The sequence below is a fragment of the Dipodomys spectabilis genome, unplaced genomic scaffold (genome assembly GCF_019054845.1).
Source record: "Dipodomys spectabilis isolate Male_0828 unplaced genomic scaffold, ASM1905484v1 ptg000039l, whole genome shotgun sequence".
Taxonomy (NCBI): Eukaryota; Metazoa; Chordata; class Mammalia; order Rodentia; family Heteromyidae; genus Dipodomys; species Dipodomys spectabilis.
The window spans coordinates 1,605,542-1,622,083 of record NW_024870716.1 but is presented as its reverse complement, the minus strand read 5'-3'; the positions used below and the strand labels follow the sequence as shown (position 1 = coordinate 1,622,083).

Sequence of the window (16,542 nt, the reverse complement as noted above, 5' to 3'; positions counted from 1 at the left end):
GGGGTGGGGGGGGGAAGGGGAAGACTAAAGGGAAGAGGGGACCCCTAGAGCCCCCAGAGAAAGTGTCTTCAAAGAAGGGCTGGGGAAGGAAGCACGTTCGCTAGTAAAGTTGGCGGCCCGGTCATTCGGTCTCAGGTCTGGTCTGTTTGGGAGGGTCCTCCTCCCCACCTCCCCAACCCCAATCTGGAGTATTAAAAACAAAAAGGTCCAGCCTGGGTGTAGGGAGATTTGGACCGACCAATGAGAGGTTGGTCCGCTCTGAGTGTGGCGGATGAGAAGGCTGACTGGGACTACACCCCCGCACCCCCCTTCCCCCGCCAGAACTTGGGCTTGTCCTGGTTGACGTGCCCGCGGGAGGGGGCGGGAGGGGGTACTGACCCGAGGAGCCGTCCTGCCACTCTGTGCTCCCGGCTGCCCAGTCCCGGCTGGGCTGCTTGCCGGCTGGACCAGGTGCTTCCCCCAGAGACCAGGATGGAGGTAGGAAACAGCCTGGGGTCCGGGAAGGGTCGGGAGGAGAGGGGAGGGAGGAGATGGGGGACCGTGAGCGCGCCCTGGGTGGGGGGGGGGGATCCCTTCCCTGGGGTCCATAAGCTAAGTCGCACTTTCTGGAGAGATGGAAAAGTGGGGCTGGGGAGGGGGTTTGGAGAAGTGGGGGTGGGGAGGGGGTTTCTTCCCGGGTTCCCGCGGGGTCGGAGTTGGGGCTGAGCCCTCCAGGGCAGCGCCTCCTGCTGGCCAGAGACCAGACCCCGAGCGGGTGCCGCCACCTGGAGGGCGTGCATAGCCTCGGGCCTGTGAGCCCTGGGGCTGCTGGGCGGGAAGTGCCCCGGGGCGCTTGGCTTTGACCTTCCCCCCACCCCCCATCTCGAAGCTGAGACACCCACCCCACCCCACCTCTGGGTCAGAACTAGGACCAAGGAAGAAGGGGTGACCTAGCGACTTCTCGGGCTCGAGGTGCATCCCAGTTAGGCTGTCTCTAAATAGATCCTCTGGGAGCCACGGGGTTTAAGGCCTGGGAGAGATGGCTGGTCTAGGCTTCCCCGAAGCCCAGAGGCTTGGACAAACGAGCCGAGCTGGAGCGTTCTTCCTTTTGGATCCTTTCCCCGGCTGAGATCGGGGTCGCAGGCGCCGCCGGGACCGCGGAGATGGCTTTGTGGCTGGGGCGCGGGAGGCTGGGCGTTAGGTGAGCGAAGCAGGGGTCGGAAAAGCGCAGAGCCGCGCGCCGAAACCCCAGCTTCCTGCCCTGCGACCAGCCGAGGCAGAGAGATCCAGTGCCTTCCTTGCTTTCGGGAGCCCAGGTGAAGAAAGCCTGGGAGGAGGGAGGGGAGGGAAGGGACGGGGAGGGGCGAGAGAGGTGGGAATGGAAGGACAAGGGGAGACACCCAGATGAACGCGGAGCTGGGATGGTGGAGAGGAGAGACGGAAGTGGAGAGAGGCTGGACTGAAAGGCGACCGCAGAGCGTGAGTGGCAGAGGGAGGCGGTGGCGAGAGAGGAAGGGAGAGGGAGGGAGGAGGGAGAGAGGGAGGGAGGAGGAAAGGGGGAGGAACCGCGATCGAGGGAAAGGGAGCCGGCGGCGGAGCTGGGCGGGCGTGGGGCGAGGCCAGGCGTGCAGGCGGGAGCAGTGTGCAGAGCAGCCGGCCGGGTCCTGCTCCCGCCTCGGAGCCCCTGGCCCGGGGAGAGGGGGAGAGGCCGCTAGCCCGGTCTATGTCTTTTTCTGACTCCAGTGCAACCTTCCTGCTGAACGAGGTAACTGCAGGGACCCCTCCAGTGGGTGGGGGGAGAGCTCTGCTACAAGCTAAGAAGAGGGGGAGAGACTGCAGCATGGGCAGGTGAGTCTTTAAGAGAGGAGGGGTCCGCAGGAGCGGGCAGCTCCCAAGTATTGGGACTGGAAAGGGAGGATTGAAACCCCAGAAATGGGACTAGATGAGAAGGGCTGCCAAGCCCTCCCTCCCCCCTCTTTTACTGGTGTCCCTCTCTGAGTTCCCTAGGGATAGCCTAGCAGCTGGAATGCTAGGGACTTCCACCTGTTAACGGAAATCCTAGCTTTGCCTCAGTTTCCCCATGCAATGCTGGGGGATTGGAATCTGCCAGCTTCCTGATGCACTCAGGGAGAAAAACATGTATTCTGGAGACTCCTAAGACCTCTGACTCCCAAACCTGGCTCTTTAGTGTTTTCCATTTATGTTTTGCTCCCACACCTAGGCAGACACAAGAACCTAAGAAAGGCAGGTGTAGATGAGATGAGAAATGAAAGGGGCATTGGGTCGCAACCCAGAGGTGTTAGGAGGAGAGAGGGAATCTTCAATGGACTTGCAGGACCCAAGGGATGGGCCCAGGTATGAGGAACTTGAATCCTCTCTTGGGAAATGGTTGGCATGGCACCTAATTGCCTCTGAAGCAGACTTAGGCACTATTGTCCCAATAGCGGATGGAAACAATGGGGTGTGTGTGTGAGGAAAGAGGGCTGCCAAGGGCACATTCCCTGTTACCAGGACAGTCCCAGGACCTTCCTGTGGATGGGGAGAATGCCCCCTGAGACTCAAGATTAGGATAGAACCTTTAGAACCATCTCCCAGGGGAAGAGCACCTTAAAGGTATTCTTCTTTCACTTTTCCACTCTCTGGAAGGAGAGAAACAATTCAAAGAGACAGAAATGGAAAGGGAAGATACAATGATTTTTGAGAAATGGAGAAGACAATGTCTAGGAATTTCCAACATAGAAGAATCTAATGTATAAATGGTAAGCTTATAACCTGTAGGATTCAAGGAACTGTGAAAGCTGAGTCCTCCTATCATGTTGCCCTCAGCCACAGGGACTGACAAAATGTGTCTGCCAATTACAGCAGGAAAAGGCAGTCTATAGGGACAGTCTTGAGATGAGGATTCTTCTCTTTTTCCAGCCAAGGGAACTCAAGGAGACCCAGGTGAGAGGCCAGCTGTTCCTGCTACCATACAGCTCATCAAATCCTTTCAAATAGTGGCTGATTTCCCTCTAGGCCAGGAAGATAAAGGATGACCAGATTCCTGAACTTCCCTTCTTAGGTGTGAGATCTTGGGAATGGGAATGTGACTGGGCTCAGGGACCAGAGCACAGACCAGAGAGCATACTTTAAGTGCAATCCGTGTCTCTTACAACAGCCTCCTCTTTGGGGTGTCCAAGTGGATGGTCAGAATTCAAAGGGAAAATTATGCTCAGCAGGTGAAAAAAAAAAAAGAGGGAGCTCAAATGGATAGATCTTTTAAGACTCTTCCAGATTGACTGTTCTAGCCTGTCAACTGTCAGTAGTCCTTTGAGTGGCAGACAAAATGATACGGTCCACCCCACCCCTGCCCTTTCAGACTTGACCTCCCCCCCCCCCCCAGCCCTGCTGTGCCCCGATCCTTCCCCCAACCTCCATCCTGGGGTTTCCCTCCTGTCTTCCTGATGCTCACCTCAAACAGCCCCTTACTACCACCACCCCTCCCCCCAGTTCCCACGGATGCCTTGGCAATGTCTGGCACAGTCCTTGGCAGGGAAACGAGGAAGGGAACCTCTATCCTGTCTTAACTAGGATGAAAAATCTGTCCGAGCAACAGGTGTGAGGAGGCCTTACCCTGCTTCCCGAAACTTCCCCCTTTCTCCAGAGGCGGGCGACACCGCCCTTTGTTGCAGGCACGGAATGGAGAGGGCTGGGCGTTTGTTTGGGGGCCCGGGGTTGCTTGGGGTCGTGAAACTCGGCGGGAGGGGATTGCGTTTGGAGTCTCCGGGGCTCCTGGTCCAGACACGCCATCTCACCTGGGGCCCCTTGCCACGCGTCCGCCACCCCCACCCCTCCAGCCTCCTCGGTCTCCCGTAAGGGCTCTCCATTTCCCTGTCTCTCCGAGGAGACAGGATCTGATCCCTCCTTTCTTTCCTGCCGGCTTTCCCCATCACCCGCATCCTCTCCTGTCTCCCATCGGGAGATCGGAGATCCCGCGTCCCCTCCTCCCGCCGCCACCACCCCCCCTCCACGGCCGTCCCCAGTCTTCGCAGCCCCGCGCCCCCTCCCCTCCCCCGCGCCAGCCCTTTGTTTCCCGGCGGAGTAGTTCCTGGGTTGCCGAGCAGGCGTCTGGGTCTCCGCATCTCTCCTCGCCCCGCCTCCTCCCTGCCTGGATCCGCCCCGCTCGCAGCCTCTCCACCCACCCTCCCGGCCGCCCCGGGCCCCGGAGGTGCTGGGGGCGGAGGACCCACCTTCCTCTCGCCAGGCGCCCGCCCCCCTCCTCCCCAGACCCAGCCGGGCTCCCGCCAACCCCCCTTCCCCCGGCGGTGCCCCCGCCACCCCCGCCTTCCCGGGAGTGGGGGTCAGGTGGGCGGGCACTATTGTTGTGGGAGCCGGCGCCAGATTCCTCAGCCGCCTCGGGGTGGGACCGGCTGGGTTTGGGGGGGTGGGGAGGGGGGGGAGCGGTGATCCAAGCTGCGAGCAGCTGGTCTCCGCGGCTCGCTCGCTGGCTCGTTCGCGCTCTCCCGCTCCCCGCCGCCGCCCGCAGGGCTGCGGGGCTTCGGTGGCATCTCGGGCGCGGCCCGCTGTCCTCGCCCCTGCCTCGGGGGCCGCTCCCGCCCCCCCCTCACCGGCGCCGCTCGCTTAACCCCCCCCACCCCCACACCCGGACTCCCCCATGTATGACGACTCCTACGTTCCCGGGTTTGAGGACTCGGAGGCGGTGAGTGCCCACGGGGAGGGGAGCGGAGGGGGAGGGTGGAGGAGTTTGGGGGGACACCTCCTCTCCCTTCAACCCTACCCCCAATTCAGGACTTTGGGTGTTGGGGCAAGGCGCGCATGGGGGGGTTGGCGCTCGGAAAGTGGGGAGATGGGTTTGTATGCCAAGGGCTCCCTGGTACCCCCAGATCTATCTATATATCCAGTGGATGTGGTGTGTGCCCGGAGGGGGGCAGCGCCAGGAAGGCTCGAGCAGGTGGCCCCGAAGTCCAGGACAGAAGGGGCAGAGGAAGGAAGGTCTGGAGGCCCTTTGGCACCCAGGTTTTCAAGAGGGGACAAGCCAAGTCTGGAGTTCCAAATTCTGGGTTTATAGGGTCTGAACACAACAGTTAGAGAAGCCCTGGGCGCCTCAGGGAAGGGGGGAAAGGAACACTCTTAAGACCTGTGTCTCAAGTAAGTGACAAATGAGGACGCTGGTAGAGCATCGAGCGTCTGGGTACCAGTCTCTTTAGGCAGAGGACTCATAAAACTTGAGGAGCTGCCTGAATCCCCTTTGCCATCCCTCTGTGAGCATTGCTTTCTCTCCTCAGCCTCCATTTAGCCCAGTTTCTCTCTCCCAGCACATGGGTGGGCCAGCTGACCTAGGCTGGTTTTTATTTCCCCAGCCCCCCATGCTGAGCCTTGCTCAGAGCACCCTGCCTCCTGAGTCTCTGCTCAGCATGGAAGGCCTTGGAGGTGAGGCCAGAAGAGCCGAGGGCCTGGGGATGGAGAGGAAGCTCTTTGCTCAGAAAACCAGGCAACCGATAAATATTTAATTCTCCTCTGCTTTTATCTCCTGACCCACTGAGACAAATCAGCTCATTAGGCAGTGATTCCCGGAGCTCAGAAAGCAGGGAGAATGATTGGAAAGATGGGGTAAGAGTGAGGAGCAGCTTTGTAGCCCCTCAAAGCTGACAACCTTTCTTTAAACGTCCCCCCCCCCCACAAAAAAAAGGCCTTCTTAGGAAAGGCCATCTACTTGGCATGGGTGAAGCTGCTAGGTGTCCAGGAGGGTGGCGCTCCCTGGACCTGACAGCACACTGGGTTAGGTTTGCACCACCAACAGATCCTGGATGGATGAGTTGCTGGCTTGAGGACCGGGCAGCTGTCAGTTTTTTCTGGGATGGGGCTTCTTCAGGACACAATTTTCCATGGAACCTCTAGGGCTAATTACATTTCCGCTTAGAGCAGATGATTTTCAAGGCTCTGGTGGACACCTCTTTCTGACAGTTGAAGGGACAGCTGGTGTAGCCCAGGGTGCCAAGGTGAGCTTGAGAACAAACCTCATTGTGGGGCTACAGGGCCCTAGAAGGTTCTTGCCACCCTGATGTAAAGGCAAGAGCCCTTGCAAGGAAAAGACTGACACATGGCTGGCGTTTGGGGGCAGTTCTGCTGACCCTTCACTCCCTCCTGGTCCCTCTCTAGTTCCTGGATGGCCCTCCCCCTTCCCTTCCTCTTGCCTGGCTCCTTGCTCTCCCTGAGGCCCCCTCTGAAGCAGTAGGAGGGAAATCAGGCTCTAAATAAATCCACCGGCTCATCTCCCTCCTCTTCTTCCCCCGTGCCAGGCAAGAGGAGCTGCAGCCTGCCCACACACTCACCAGGCAAGGGGGGCACCACCAGGGCACTGTGCCAACTCTGGCAGCTCCCAAGTCCTGAGTCTCTGGCTGTTTGGGAAGAGCAAGGGGTGGGGAAAGTAAGACCCTCAGCATGTACTTAGTCTCCCTGAGTAATAATCAGAGTAGGATCAAGATGGGTGAACCCTGAGGACTTGAGAATCTGGCTAGGGGATTCCATTCCAAGCACAACTCATTAAATATTTAGGGAGATAGCCTGTCATTCCCTTCCTAGGGTGGGAGGTCACCTAACCTAGATACTCCCTCCCCCAAGTAGGGACATTAAGGTGACCAAATTAAGCTGAGAGCCTGGACAGCTGAGATTGGACACCTCTCCTGCACTGCTCTGGAAGTGCACAGCTAGGAAGTATTTGATGTATACTCCGCAAGCGGCCATTTCTACCTTGCCTCCTGCCTCCTGACCTGCTGGCTTCTGTCCACTTAGCCAGCCATGGTAGAGATGGCATTTATGTCCTTAGACCCCTGGGACCAAGGTGGTTTACCCTGTGCAAAGGTTTTTGTTTTTTGTTTTTCTGGGGCTTAGCTTCGCTGTCCTACTGCCAGCTCTGGTCTCAGGAGGGATGGAGAGCAGCAGGCTCTCTGCTGTAAAATGGAGCCATTTTCCTCCTCTGCTCTCATCATGCCTTTGGACTACTACAGACATTGTCTTTGGTTTTGGCCTCAGGATTGTGCTCACACTAAGCTGGCCAGGGCTTTTGAACAAGATATCTTGCGTTGGGGCAGAGGACAAGGAGGATTTTGCATTCTCCACTGAGTATTTGGTCTTGACTACCTTGGGTGGTCATGCTAGTGAATTGAAGGAATAGTTTTCGGCCTGAGAACATCCTAGAGCCTCTTCTACACATACTTTATCAGAACCCTTTATCCAGAACTCCCCTTCTCTCTGTTCCTGACATCCCCGAATTGCAAGAAGTATCCCTTCAGGTATCTGCAAATAAGGAAGATAAACTAAGACAGAAGATGGAAGATTCCTTTCTCCCTAGAATGAGAAGAAAGACTAACATCCTGATCTTTAGCTTTTTTGTGTGTGTGTGTCAGTCATAGGGCTTGAACTCTGGGCCTGGGCGCTGTCTCTCAGCTCTTCAGCTCAAGGCTAAGCGCTCTACCACTTGAGCCACAAGCCACTTCTGGCTTTTTCTGCTTATGTGGTGCTGAGGAATTGAACTCAGGGCCTCATGCATGCAAGGCAAGCACTCTACCACTGAGCCACCTTCCCAGCCCCAAAAGTCCCCCTGCCCTTACTCACTTTGTCATCTACTGCATGACCCTGAAGACAAACTCTGCGAAGCTTCAAATACACCTTACTGTCCCCATATCCTTCCTTAGAACAAGACTCAGAGACTCTCCTTGCCCTGCCCTCCCCTCCCTAAGGTCTTGCATCTCAGCTGAGTTGCCTAGCACCAGCACAACCTCCCTGAGGCCCCATATTCCCTGGACCCAAAGAAGGGGTGGAGAAATGTAGGCCAAGTGATAGGTGTGGGCCCAGCCTCACCTGTGCCCAAGGAAATGGCTTTATGTTGCTCTCAGTCTGTCTTATTTGTTGCTCACAGCTGGCCAGTTGCCCTAGCAGGTGTGGGAGAAAAAAAAATTCAGTAGTGGGGAGACTATAAAGAGAAGGCATTTTCCAGAAGTGGCAGCCCTGGGCTCAGTCTTCATCCACAAGGGCAAGCACTCATCATCTGGGAGCCTTCAAAACCTTGTCAGAAAGCCAGGCGCCCAATGGCTCATGCTTGTAATTCAAGCTATTCAGGAGGCTAAGAGCTGAGGATTGTGGTTCGACGCCAGCCCAGGCAGAAAAGTTCGTGACACTCTTAACCACAAAAATACAGAATTGGAATTGTGGCTCAAGTGGTAGAGCACTGGCTTTGAGTACAAAAGCTCAGAGACAGTGCCCAGGCCCAAAGTTCAAGCTCCACGACCAGAAAAAAAAAATCAGTGATGTGTCAAGATCAGTGATTTGCTGACTGGCTATATCCCTGCCAGGCATCTTAAAGGGATAATGTCCAGACTGTCTGGATTCAGAATCATCTTTAATAGATCATTTCCAATATATCCCACTTCCCTCTCCCTCAGAAGATATGGTGCAGGGGAGGAAGGGGAGGGAGAGGTTGAGGCTTTCTCTGTTCACACATGTAGATTGTGCCTATCTCTCATAGTCTCAGAAGCACTGGGGCTTTTCTCAGGAGACAGGAGTAAGCATCAGAGTCCAACTACCTCCTAAGTGAGGGAAAAGCTGGGTATAATGAGGTACTGGAGTAGAATCATCTCAGTGATGACTTTATACCTGAGCCCAAAGGTCATAACTCACAACTCTCTCATCCCAGGGTTCAGCTGACTCCTACACCAGTCGCCCATCTCTAGACTCAGACGTCTCCCTGGAGGAGGACCGGGAGAGTGCCCGGCGGGAGGTGGAGAGCCAGGCTCAGCAGCAGCTCGAAAGGGCCAAGGTATATGTTTTGGGCAGGTGAACACCTGTACAGGGTCCTGTGTCCCTAGAGTCAATTGCACAATGTATCAGGTGTAGGAGAGTGTGTTTGACAGAGGCTCTGGCTGACACCCTTCCCTGCTGGGCCCTTTATCTTCCTTGATGGGGTGCTGAAGCCAGAAAGGGTGTGCTCTGAGGTGCCTTTCACTACACTGATGACCAAATTCTCTAGCACAAACCTGTGGCATTTGCTGTGAGGACCAATGTCAGCTACTGTGGTGTATTGGACGAGGAATGCCCAGTCCAGGGCTCTGGAGTCAACTTTGAAGCCAAAGATTTTCTGCACATTAAAGAGGTGATTTGTGCTCCCCTTCTCTCTGCAGCCTCTACCCTTTTTCTATTCCTGTTCCCAATCTTACTGCTGGTTACTTCAGGTCTCTGTCTATAAATAAGTCCCCAACTCATCCACTCTTACCTGTATTCATACCTATCCATCCCTCACGGCCAAGACCTAATCTACCCTTCTGAGGTCCTGAGACCTGATCTGGTCTAAGTAAAGTGGCTGTCTCTTTGGTCCCCTGTGACTGCTGAAATGCCACACTGTGAAACCAAATGGCTCATGACTCAAGCCTGGCTGCCTTTCCCTCTGACACCTTCTCCTGCCAACCACCCTTTGTACCATGTTCTTCAGACACATCTCATGAGGGCCTCCCTGGCTCCTTCACATTGAAGAGCCAGGCAGAGGCTTCTCTCACTGCCCTTTCCTCCTCCACCCCACCCCCAGAAGTACAGCAATGACTGGTGGATCGGGCGGCTAGTGAAGGAGGGTGGGGATATTGCCTTCATCCCCAGCCCCCAGCGTCTGGAGAGCATCCGCCTCAAACAGGAGCAGAAGGCCAGGTAAGAGCCAGGGCTGAGATTCGATACACATGTGCTGAACACATGTAGCCGATCCACAAAACACATAAGTCGCCATGCATGCATATACATCCCCTCTCCCCCCACCCCATAAATACCTAGCTACATTTTCCCATCACACAACATCTACAAGTCCACATGCACAAATGCATGGATAGCATACATACTCTCACAAAAGTAGGCCGAAATTTGCACATTATTATTAGGTCATGCCTAGAATCTACACACACGTTCATATTCTCTCCTTTCTTTCCCTTCTCCCCCTCCCCTCCTTCCCTCCCTCCGCCCTCTGTCTCTTTCTTCTCTCAGGAGATCAGGGAACCCTTCCAGTCTGAGTGACATTGGCAACCGAAGGTCCCCTCCTCCATCCCTAGGTAGCTTCCCCAAAACCTGTCCTCTTGAGTAGATGGGTACTAGACAAGGGGCAGGGGGGTCTTCCCCAGTGAGCTGTGTGGGAAGGGGCTGGTGGAAGGATAAAAAGAGCCTGGAGAGCCCAGTATCTCCCCTGGGGGAGGGACAACCATGCACCTAGGGCCTTTTCCCTTCACCCACTTTAATCTTTTATTTCCTTTTCCAAAAAGCCAAGCAGAAGCAAAAGCAGGTGAGTCAAGGAAGGGACCTGGCTGGAGTACGGGGAGGGAGGGGGAGAGCTCATGGCTCCGGGGATAATTTTCTGGGTAGAAATTCATTGTTGGAGGGGCAGAACAGAGAGGAAGGAGCCTAGAACTCCCTGCTCTGTCCCTATAGCAGTCAGGCATTAGGTGGGCACCAGGGCTATAATTGTCTCCAATTTCCTGTCCATTCTACAGGCAGAACATGTGCCCCCATACGATGTGGTACCTTCCATGAGGCCTGTGGTGTTGGTGGGACCCTCGCTGAAAGGTTATGAGGTGAGAGATCTCTAACCCCAGAGTCACCCACAGTGGATATTCTCCATGGTATGTGTGGCAGACTCAGCCATGGTATGATGCCCCTTTCCAAGAGTGCCCTCTGTCAATGCTATGCTTCTTTCCCAGGTCACAGACATGATGCAGAAGGCTCTCTTTGACTTCCTCAAACATAGGTTTGATGGCAGGTAAGCTGGCCTGGCCTGGCCTAGGAGATAATTGCCTTCTTCCCCATCTGCACAGCAAGTCTTAGATTGCTGAATAAGGAAGGCTGAAGCTTTCGGTTAAAAGCCAGCTGTGGTTCTCCAACCCCACCCTCAGGATCTCCATCACCCGTGTCACAGCTGACCTCTCCTTGGCAAAGCGATCTGTGCTCAACAATCCTGGCAAGAGGACCATCATTGAGCGCTCCTCTGCCCGCTCCAGCATTGGTGAGGATCACCTATCTCCTGCCTCTCTGCTCACATGATGGTAGTGAGAAGCAGCCTTTTCCTCTTTCTCTAGCTCCTTTTCTCTCTGTCCATCTCCTGTCCTGCCTCTAGAACCTCCTCCCTACCACTTCAATTCCCCAGTCCTCTGCCTGCCTCCATGTCCTTTCCAACTACCATGTGGGAGCCCTCAAAACACTAAGGGTGCTGAGTGCCAGTGACTCACACCTATAATCCTAGCTATTCAGGAGGCTGAGATGTGAGGATCTTGGTTTGAAGCCAGCCCGGGCAGGAAATATCTGTGAGACTCTTATCTCTAATTAAGCATTAAGAAAAGCCAGAAGTGGAGTTGTGGCTCAGCTGGTAGTACACTAGTGTTGAGCAAAAAAGCTCTGGAACAATGCCCAAGCTCTGAGTTCAAGCCCCAGGACCAGTACTCCCCCCCCAAAAAAAAAGGGGTAAAATAGGGAATGAGGCCCATGGTGAAGCAGTGTTTCTTTCCCTTCTTAGCTGAAGTTCAGAGTGAGATTGAGCGCATATTCGAGCTGGCCAAATCCTTACAGCTAGTGGTGTTGGATGCTGACACGATCAACCACCCAGCACAGCTGGCCAAGACCTCATTGGCCCCAATCATTGTCTTTGTCAAAGTATCCTCACCTAAGGTAAGGCAGTGGGCATGAAGGGGGAGGGTCACAGAGCTGCCTTAAATCTGCTTGGGCCCTGCCTGGGGTGCCTAAGTTCCTTTTTCCTGCTGCATCCTGAACACCATTCTGAGTCATCCTCACCGGCTACTGATTCTGTATCACCAATAAAAGACATACCCAGTTCTTTCCAGGCCAAGTTCTGCCTGGTGCCCCAAGAATCCAGGCCTAGCTCTGCCCTCCCACCTCAGGTACTCCAGCGGCTCATCCGTTCCCGGGGGAAGTCACAGATGAAGCACCTGACTGTCCAAATGATGGCATATGATAAGCTGGTTCAGTGCCCACCGGTAAGTGTCTGGGCCAGCTGCTCCTCTACCCAGTTCTAGAGCACAGGAGAGGTAGAGATGGGTAGGGGCTACTACTGAAATGAAACCCCATTTCCCCTCTCCCTCCTCAGGAGTCATTTGATGTGATTCTGGATGAGAACCAACTGGAAGACGCCTGTGAACACTTGGCTGAGTACCTAGAGGTTTACTGGAGGGCCACCCACCACCCAGCCCCTCCTGGCCCTGGACTTCTGGGTCCTCCGAGTGCCATCCCAGGACTTCAGGTAACTATTTCCATTGGGCATAGACAGGCAAGCTAAGCCAGCCAAAGCACATGCTCCACCCTGCCTATAGTATCATCTTTGGCCTGTAGTTCAGAAGGCCAAGAAATTGCTGAATTTTTTTTTTTTTTGGATCCGGTCGTGGGGCCTGAACTCTGGGCCTGGGTGCTGTCCCTCAGCTCTTCAGCTCAAGGCTAGCGCTCTGCCACTTGAACCACAGCGCCACTTCCGGCTTTTTTTCTTTTTGCTTATGTGGTGCTGGGGAATCGAACCCAGGGCCTCATGCATGCAAGGCCAAGCGCTCTACCACTGAGCCACCTTCTCAGCCCCAACTTTTTTTTTTAACATAAGCATTTTATACTTTCATTCTTCCTGTTTTTGGATTTTATCCTGTGAATGGGGGAGAGCAGGTAGGGAAGTTTCCTTTCCTCAGTATGACGCACTCCCTTAATGAGTGAGACCTCAACATTTACATTTCCTTTTATTTGGACTTTTCTTTTGGGGGGGGGAGGGAGGGAGGTCCATCTTGGGGCTTGAACTCTGGGCTTGGGCACCGTCCCTGCACTCTTCAGCTCAAGGTGAGCGCTCTACCGCTTGAGCCACAGCGCCACTTCTAGTTTTCTAGTGGTTTATTGGAGATAAAGAGTCTCACGAGTTTCCTTCCCCAGGCTGGCTTTGAACAGTGATCCTCAGATCTCAGCCTCCTGAGTAGCTAGGATTACAGGCGTGAGCCACGGGCGCCCAGCTTGGACTTTTTTTAAATAATTTTTTATTGAGATTAGGTGATTACATAAATTTCACATATTTCACAGTATTGTGGAATAGTGATACTTAAAGTCACAAACCCATTTTAACCTTCACAAGGCAAATTGTCATTATCGTGGTCTGTATAGGTTGTGAATTCTATGAGCTTTGACAATACAACTATTTCTTTCACATCAGGTAATATTTACATTTCTTTCCTTTGCTTAGTGTAAGCTGTTCCCTCTTTCCCTCTCATTCCCTCTCTCCCATCACTGCCTTTGAGTTGTTTAGTTCATTTTCATCAATGTTCAGTTGCTGAGCTAATTTTTAGTACTACTCCAGCTCTGCATTACCAATCCAGTGCACATGAAAATTTCTGGTGGGAAAGACAGTAAATTAGTGAGATGGGTAATCAAGAGATTGGTTTTCTAAAGGTCAAGAGAAACATTGCCTGCAAATTCTTCTCAGGTAGAGCCTGAATTTGCAGTGTTAAAAACTTGTTTTCGGAAGTGGCGCTGTAACGCAAGTGGTAGAACGCTAGTGGTAGAGCGCTAGCCTTGAGCTGAAGAGCTGAGGGACAGCACCCAGGCCCAGAGTTCAAGCCCCACAACTGACCAAAAAAAAACAAAAACCAAAAAGGTAGAAAGCCAGTGGCCCACACTTGTAATCCTAGCTACTCAGGAGACTGAGATCTGAAGATCATTGTTCAAAGTCAGCTTGGGCAGAAAAGTCCATGAGACTTTTATTTCTAATTAACCAAAAAAAGGCCAGAAGTGAAGCTGTGGCTCAAGTGGTAGAGCACCATTCTTGAGCAAAAAAAGCTAAGGAACTGTGCGCAGGCCCTGAATTCAAGCCCAAGTACTGTACTGACACAATCACAACAACAACAAAAAGACCTCTGGTTTTCTATATCTGACCTGGAAGAATGCCTAGCATGCACTAATTCCTTGCACTAATTCCTGTGTCAGAACTGAGTGAAGATGGAAGAATCTCCACCCTACTATAAGTGGGAGGGATACAAAGACCGGGTGTGTGCTACTCCACTTAGCTCTGTTTTGTGGTATCCAGAGCCAGCAGCTGCTGGGGGAGCGAGGCGAAGAGCACTCACCCCTGGAACGGGACAGCTTGATGCCCTCCGATGAGGCCAGCGAGAGCTCCCGCCAGGCCTGGACGGGATCTTCACAGCGTAGCTCCCGCCACCTAGAAGAGGACTATGCAGATGCCTACCGAGACCTGTACCAGCCTCACCGCCAACACACCTCGGGGTTACCCAGTACTAATGGGCATGACCCCCAGGACCGGCTCCTAGCCCAGGACTCGGAGCACAACCACAATGACCGGAACTGGCAACGCAATCGGCCTTGGCCCAAGGATAGCTACTGACAGCCTCATGCTGCCCTACCCTAGCAGGCATAGGCACAGCTGGCTGGGGCATCTACTCCAGGCAGGTTGGAGTTAGACTGGCATTAGGCTGCCACTAGGTTCAGCTCCCACCGTCCCCTGCCCAGCCCCAGCTCCAGGGCTGCCTGTGGTCTAAAGGTTCTGGGAGAAACGGGGCCCCTCACCTCCTGGGCACAGTGACCCCATAGACTCCCATTCCAGCTGTGTTCTGCACCTTCCTTGCCTCCTGCACAAGAAGTTGCCCCATTGGGCAAATCCTTCAGGCCAAGATCCCTCGAGCAGGGGGCCTTCCTGCCAGACTCAGGGAAGGGATGTCCCCTCGGAATAACAGAGGATGGGGGTATGGGCAGCATGGCCCAAAGAATTAAGGTTCCTGAGCAGGCCCAAGTCCTAACAGTCAAAGGAACTCGGGTTACACAGGCCTCAATTCACCTCACTGCCACACATCAGAAACGAGATAATCAGAGCCCAACCTGGTGGCATTTCTAGACAGAAATCCACATCTAAGACCAGAGCAGCAGGCAGGTGAGATTGGGCCAAAGACCTCACAGCAGCATCTCTCAAGAGGAAAGGGCATCTTTACCCCACCAGGAAGATTAGCATCTGACAGGTTGAGGGACCTGGAGCATGGTCAAACCAAAAGGCAGATCGAAGCCAACCTAGACGGGTTTAGGGGAAGAAGGAACAGCCTAGGGGCCTCCTTGCCTTTCTCATCCTTCTGTCCTTGCATCCTGTCATTTCTGTTCTTTCCTTTCATGCCTCCTGGATGATAAGTTTAAGACTATTCCCTGACTCATATTGCTGCTTGTTAAGTTAGGGTTAGATGGGGAGACATAGGACACAATGGGCAACCCAGAGGCCCTACCTGGTTACCCTGCCATATGGCTCTAGTGTGTGACCTACAGAGCATGTTCCACAAGACCCTGCCCCAACTTCACTGACATCACCAATAAAACACCATGCACAGTCCTTCACGTGTCTGTTGTATGTTAACCACTGCCTTTCTATGTGTTCTAAATCTGGTAGAGGCAAAGTATTTTGGCCCCTCTCCAATGACACATGGAGTGGGAAAGGGAAAAGGGCAAAGCCATGAGAGTCACTATACTTCTAGACAGCTTAGCTCCTTTTTTATTTTTGTCGGCCGTGGGGCTTGAACTCTGGGCCTGGGCGCTGTCCCTCAGCTCTTCAGCTCAAGGTGAGCGCTCTACCACTTGAGCTACAGCACCACTTCTGGTTTTCTGGTGGTTTTATTGGAGATAGGAGTCTCACGGTCTCTCCTGCCCAGGCTGGCTTTGAACCGCGATCCTCAGATCTCAGCCTCCTGAGTAGCTAGGATTACAGGCGTGAGCCACCAGCGCCCGGCAGCTTAGCTCCTTCTTGCCCTGGTGTCAGGAGAAATTTGGCAGCATAGAAGACACTTGTTCTCATTGGTGAGAAAGCAGCTTAGTCTGTTTTCCATCGTCCGTCTTCAGCTTTAAGGTGCTTTCAAGGTGCTTACAATACTGAATGACATTCTTGCCTAGCTCTGACCATGAAAGTTAGGAGGGGTGTGTGTTGGGGGTAGAACCAGGGTCTGTGATCCTCTCATTACAACATAACTCAGCTGGGCTCTGCTCATCATCCCTTCCCAGCAATAACTCAACATTTGGGGAGCCAACAGAAGTACTGAGACCAGGTGTCAGGCACATGGGTGACAGGGTAAGAGTTCTGTGACTCAACTGCCCAAATTCACATCTGCTGTCCTTTCCTATCCTGTGTGTGTGTGTGTGTGTGCGTGTGTGTACCAATAATGGGGCTTGAACTCAGGCCCTCTTGCTCTCACTTGAACTCAGCTGCCCAAATTCACATCTGCTGTCCTTTCCTATCCTGTGTGTGTGTGTGTGTGTGTGTGTGTGTGTGTGTACCAATAATGGGGCTTGAACTCAGGCCCTCTTGCTCTCACTTGAACTCAGCTGCCCAAATTCACATCTGCTGTCCTTTCCTATCCTGTGTGTGTGTGTGTGTGTACCAATAATGGGGCTTGAACTCAGGCCCTCTTGCTCTCACTTGGCAAGAACAAGCTGGTGCTCTACCACCACACTTTAGTTCTCTTTTTGCTGATTAATAGTCTCATAGTTTAATTGCCCAGGCTGGCTAGGAACTGA

At 53.8% G+C, this 16,542-nt stretch overlaps 1 protein-coding gene across 2 annotated transcripts; it reads left to right on the top strand.

Moving 5' to 3' along the window:
* The first annotated feature begins 1,627 nt into the window (after positions 1-1,627).
* On the top strand, positions 1,628-15,367 carry Cacnb3 (calcium voltage-gated channel auxiliary subunit beta 3). Of its 2 annotated transcripts, none has more exons than XM_042677744.1 (13): positions 1,628-1,744; positions 8,672-8,794; positions 9,005-9,127; positions 9,557-9,672; positions 10,000-10,064; positions 10,272-10,291; positions 10,500-10,580; positions 10,707-10,765; positions 10,899-11,008; positions 11,516-11,667; positions 11,898-11,993; positions 12,104-12,256; positions 14,066-15,367. In XM_042677744.1, the coding sequence occupies exons 1-13, from the start codon at positions 1,703-1,705 to the stop codon at positions 14,378-14,380; spliced, it is 1,455 nt and encodes a 484-aa protein (XP_042533678.1). In that variant the 5' UTR covers positions 1,628-1,702; the 3' UTR covers positions 14,381-15,367. The 2 variants fall into 2 exon arrangements, with proteins under 2 accessions (XP_042533678.1, XP_042533676.1); XM_042677742.1 differs by lacking the exon at positions 1,628-1,744 and adding an exon at positions 4,593-4,678.
* The last annotated feature ends 1,175 nt before the right edge of the window (positions 15,368-16,542 follow it).

Bases quoted from the DNA above. Each gene is read 5' to 3' on its own strand.
- Cacnb3 (XM_042677742.1), top strand. From the start codon at position 4,634: ATGTATGACGACTCCTACGTTCCCGGGTTTGAGGACTCGGAGGCG. The intron at 9,128-9,556 runs GTGATTTGTGCT...CCCCACCCCCAG, and splicing joins ATTTTCTGCACATTAAAGAG to AAGTACAGCAATGACTGGTG. The intron at 10,065-10,271 runs GTAGCTTCCCCA...TTTTCCAAAAAG, and splicing joins GTCCCCTCCTCCATCCCTAG to CCAAGCAGAAGCAAAAGCAG.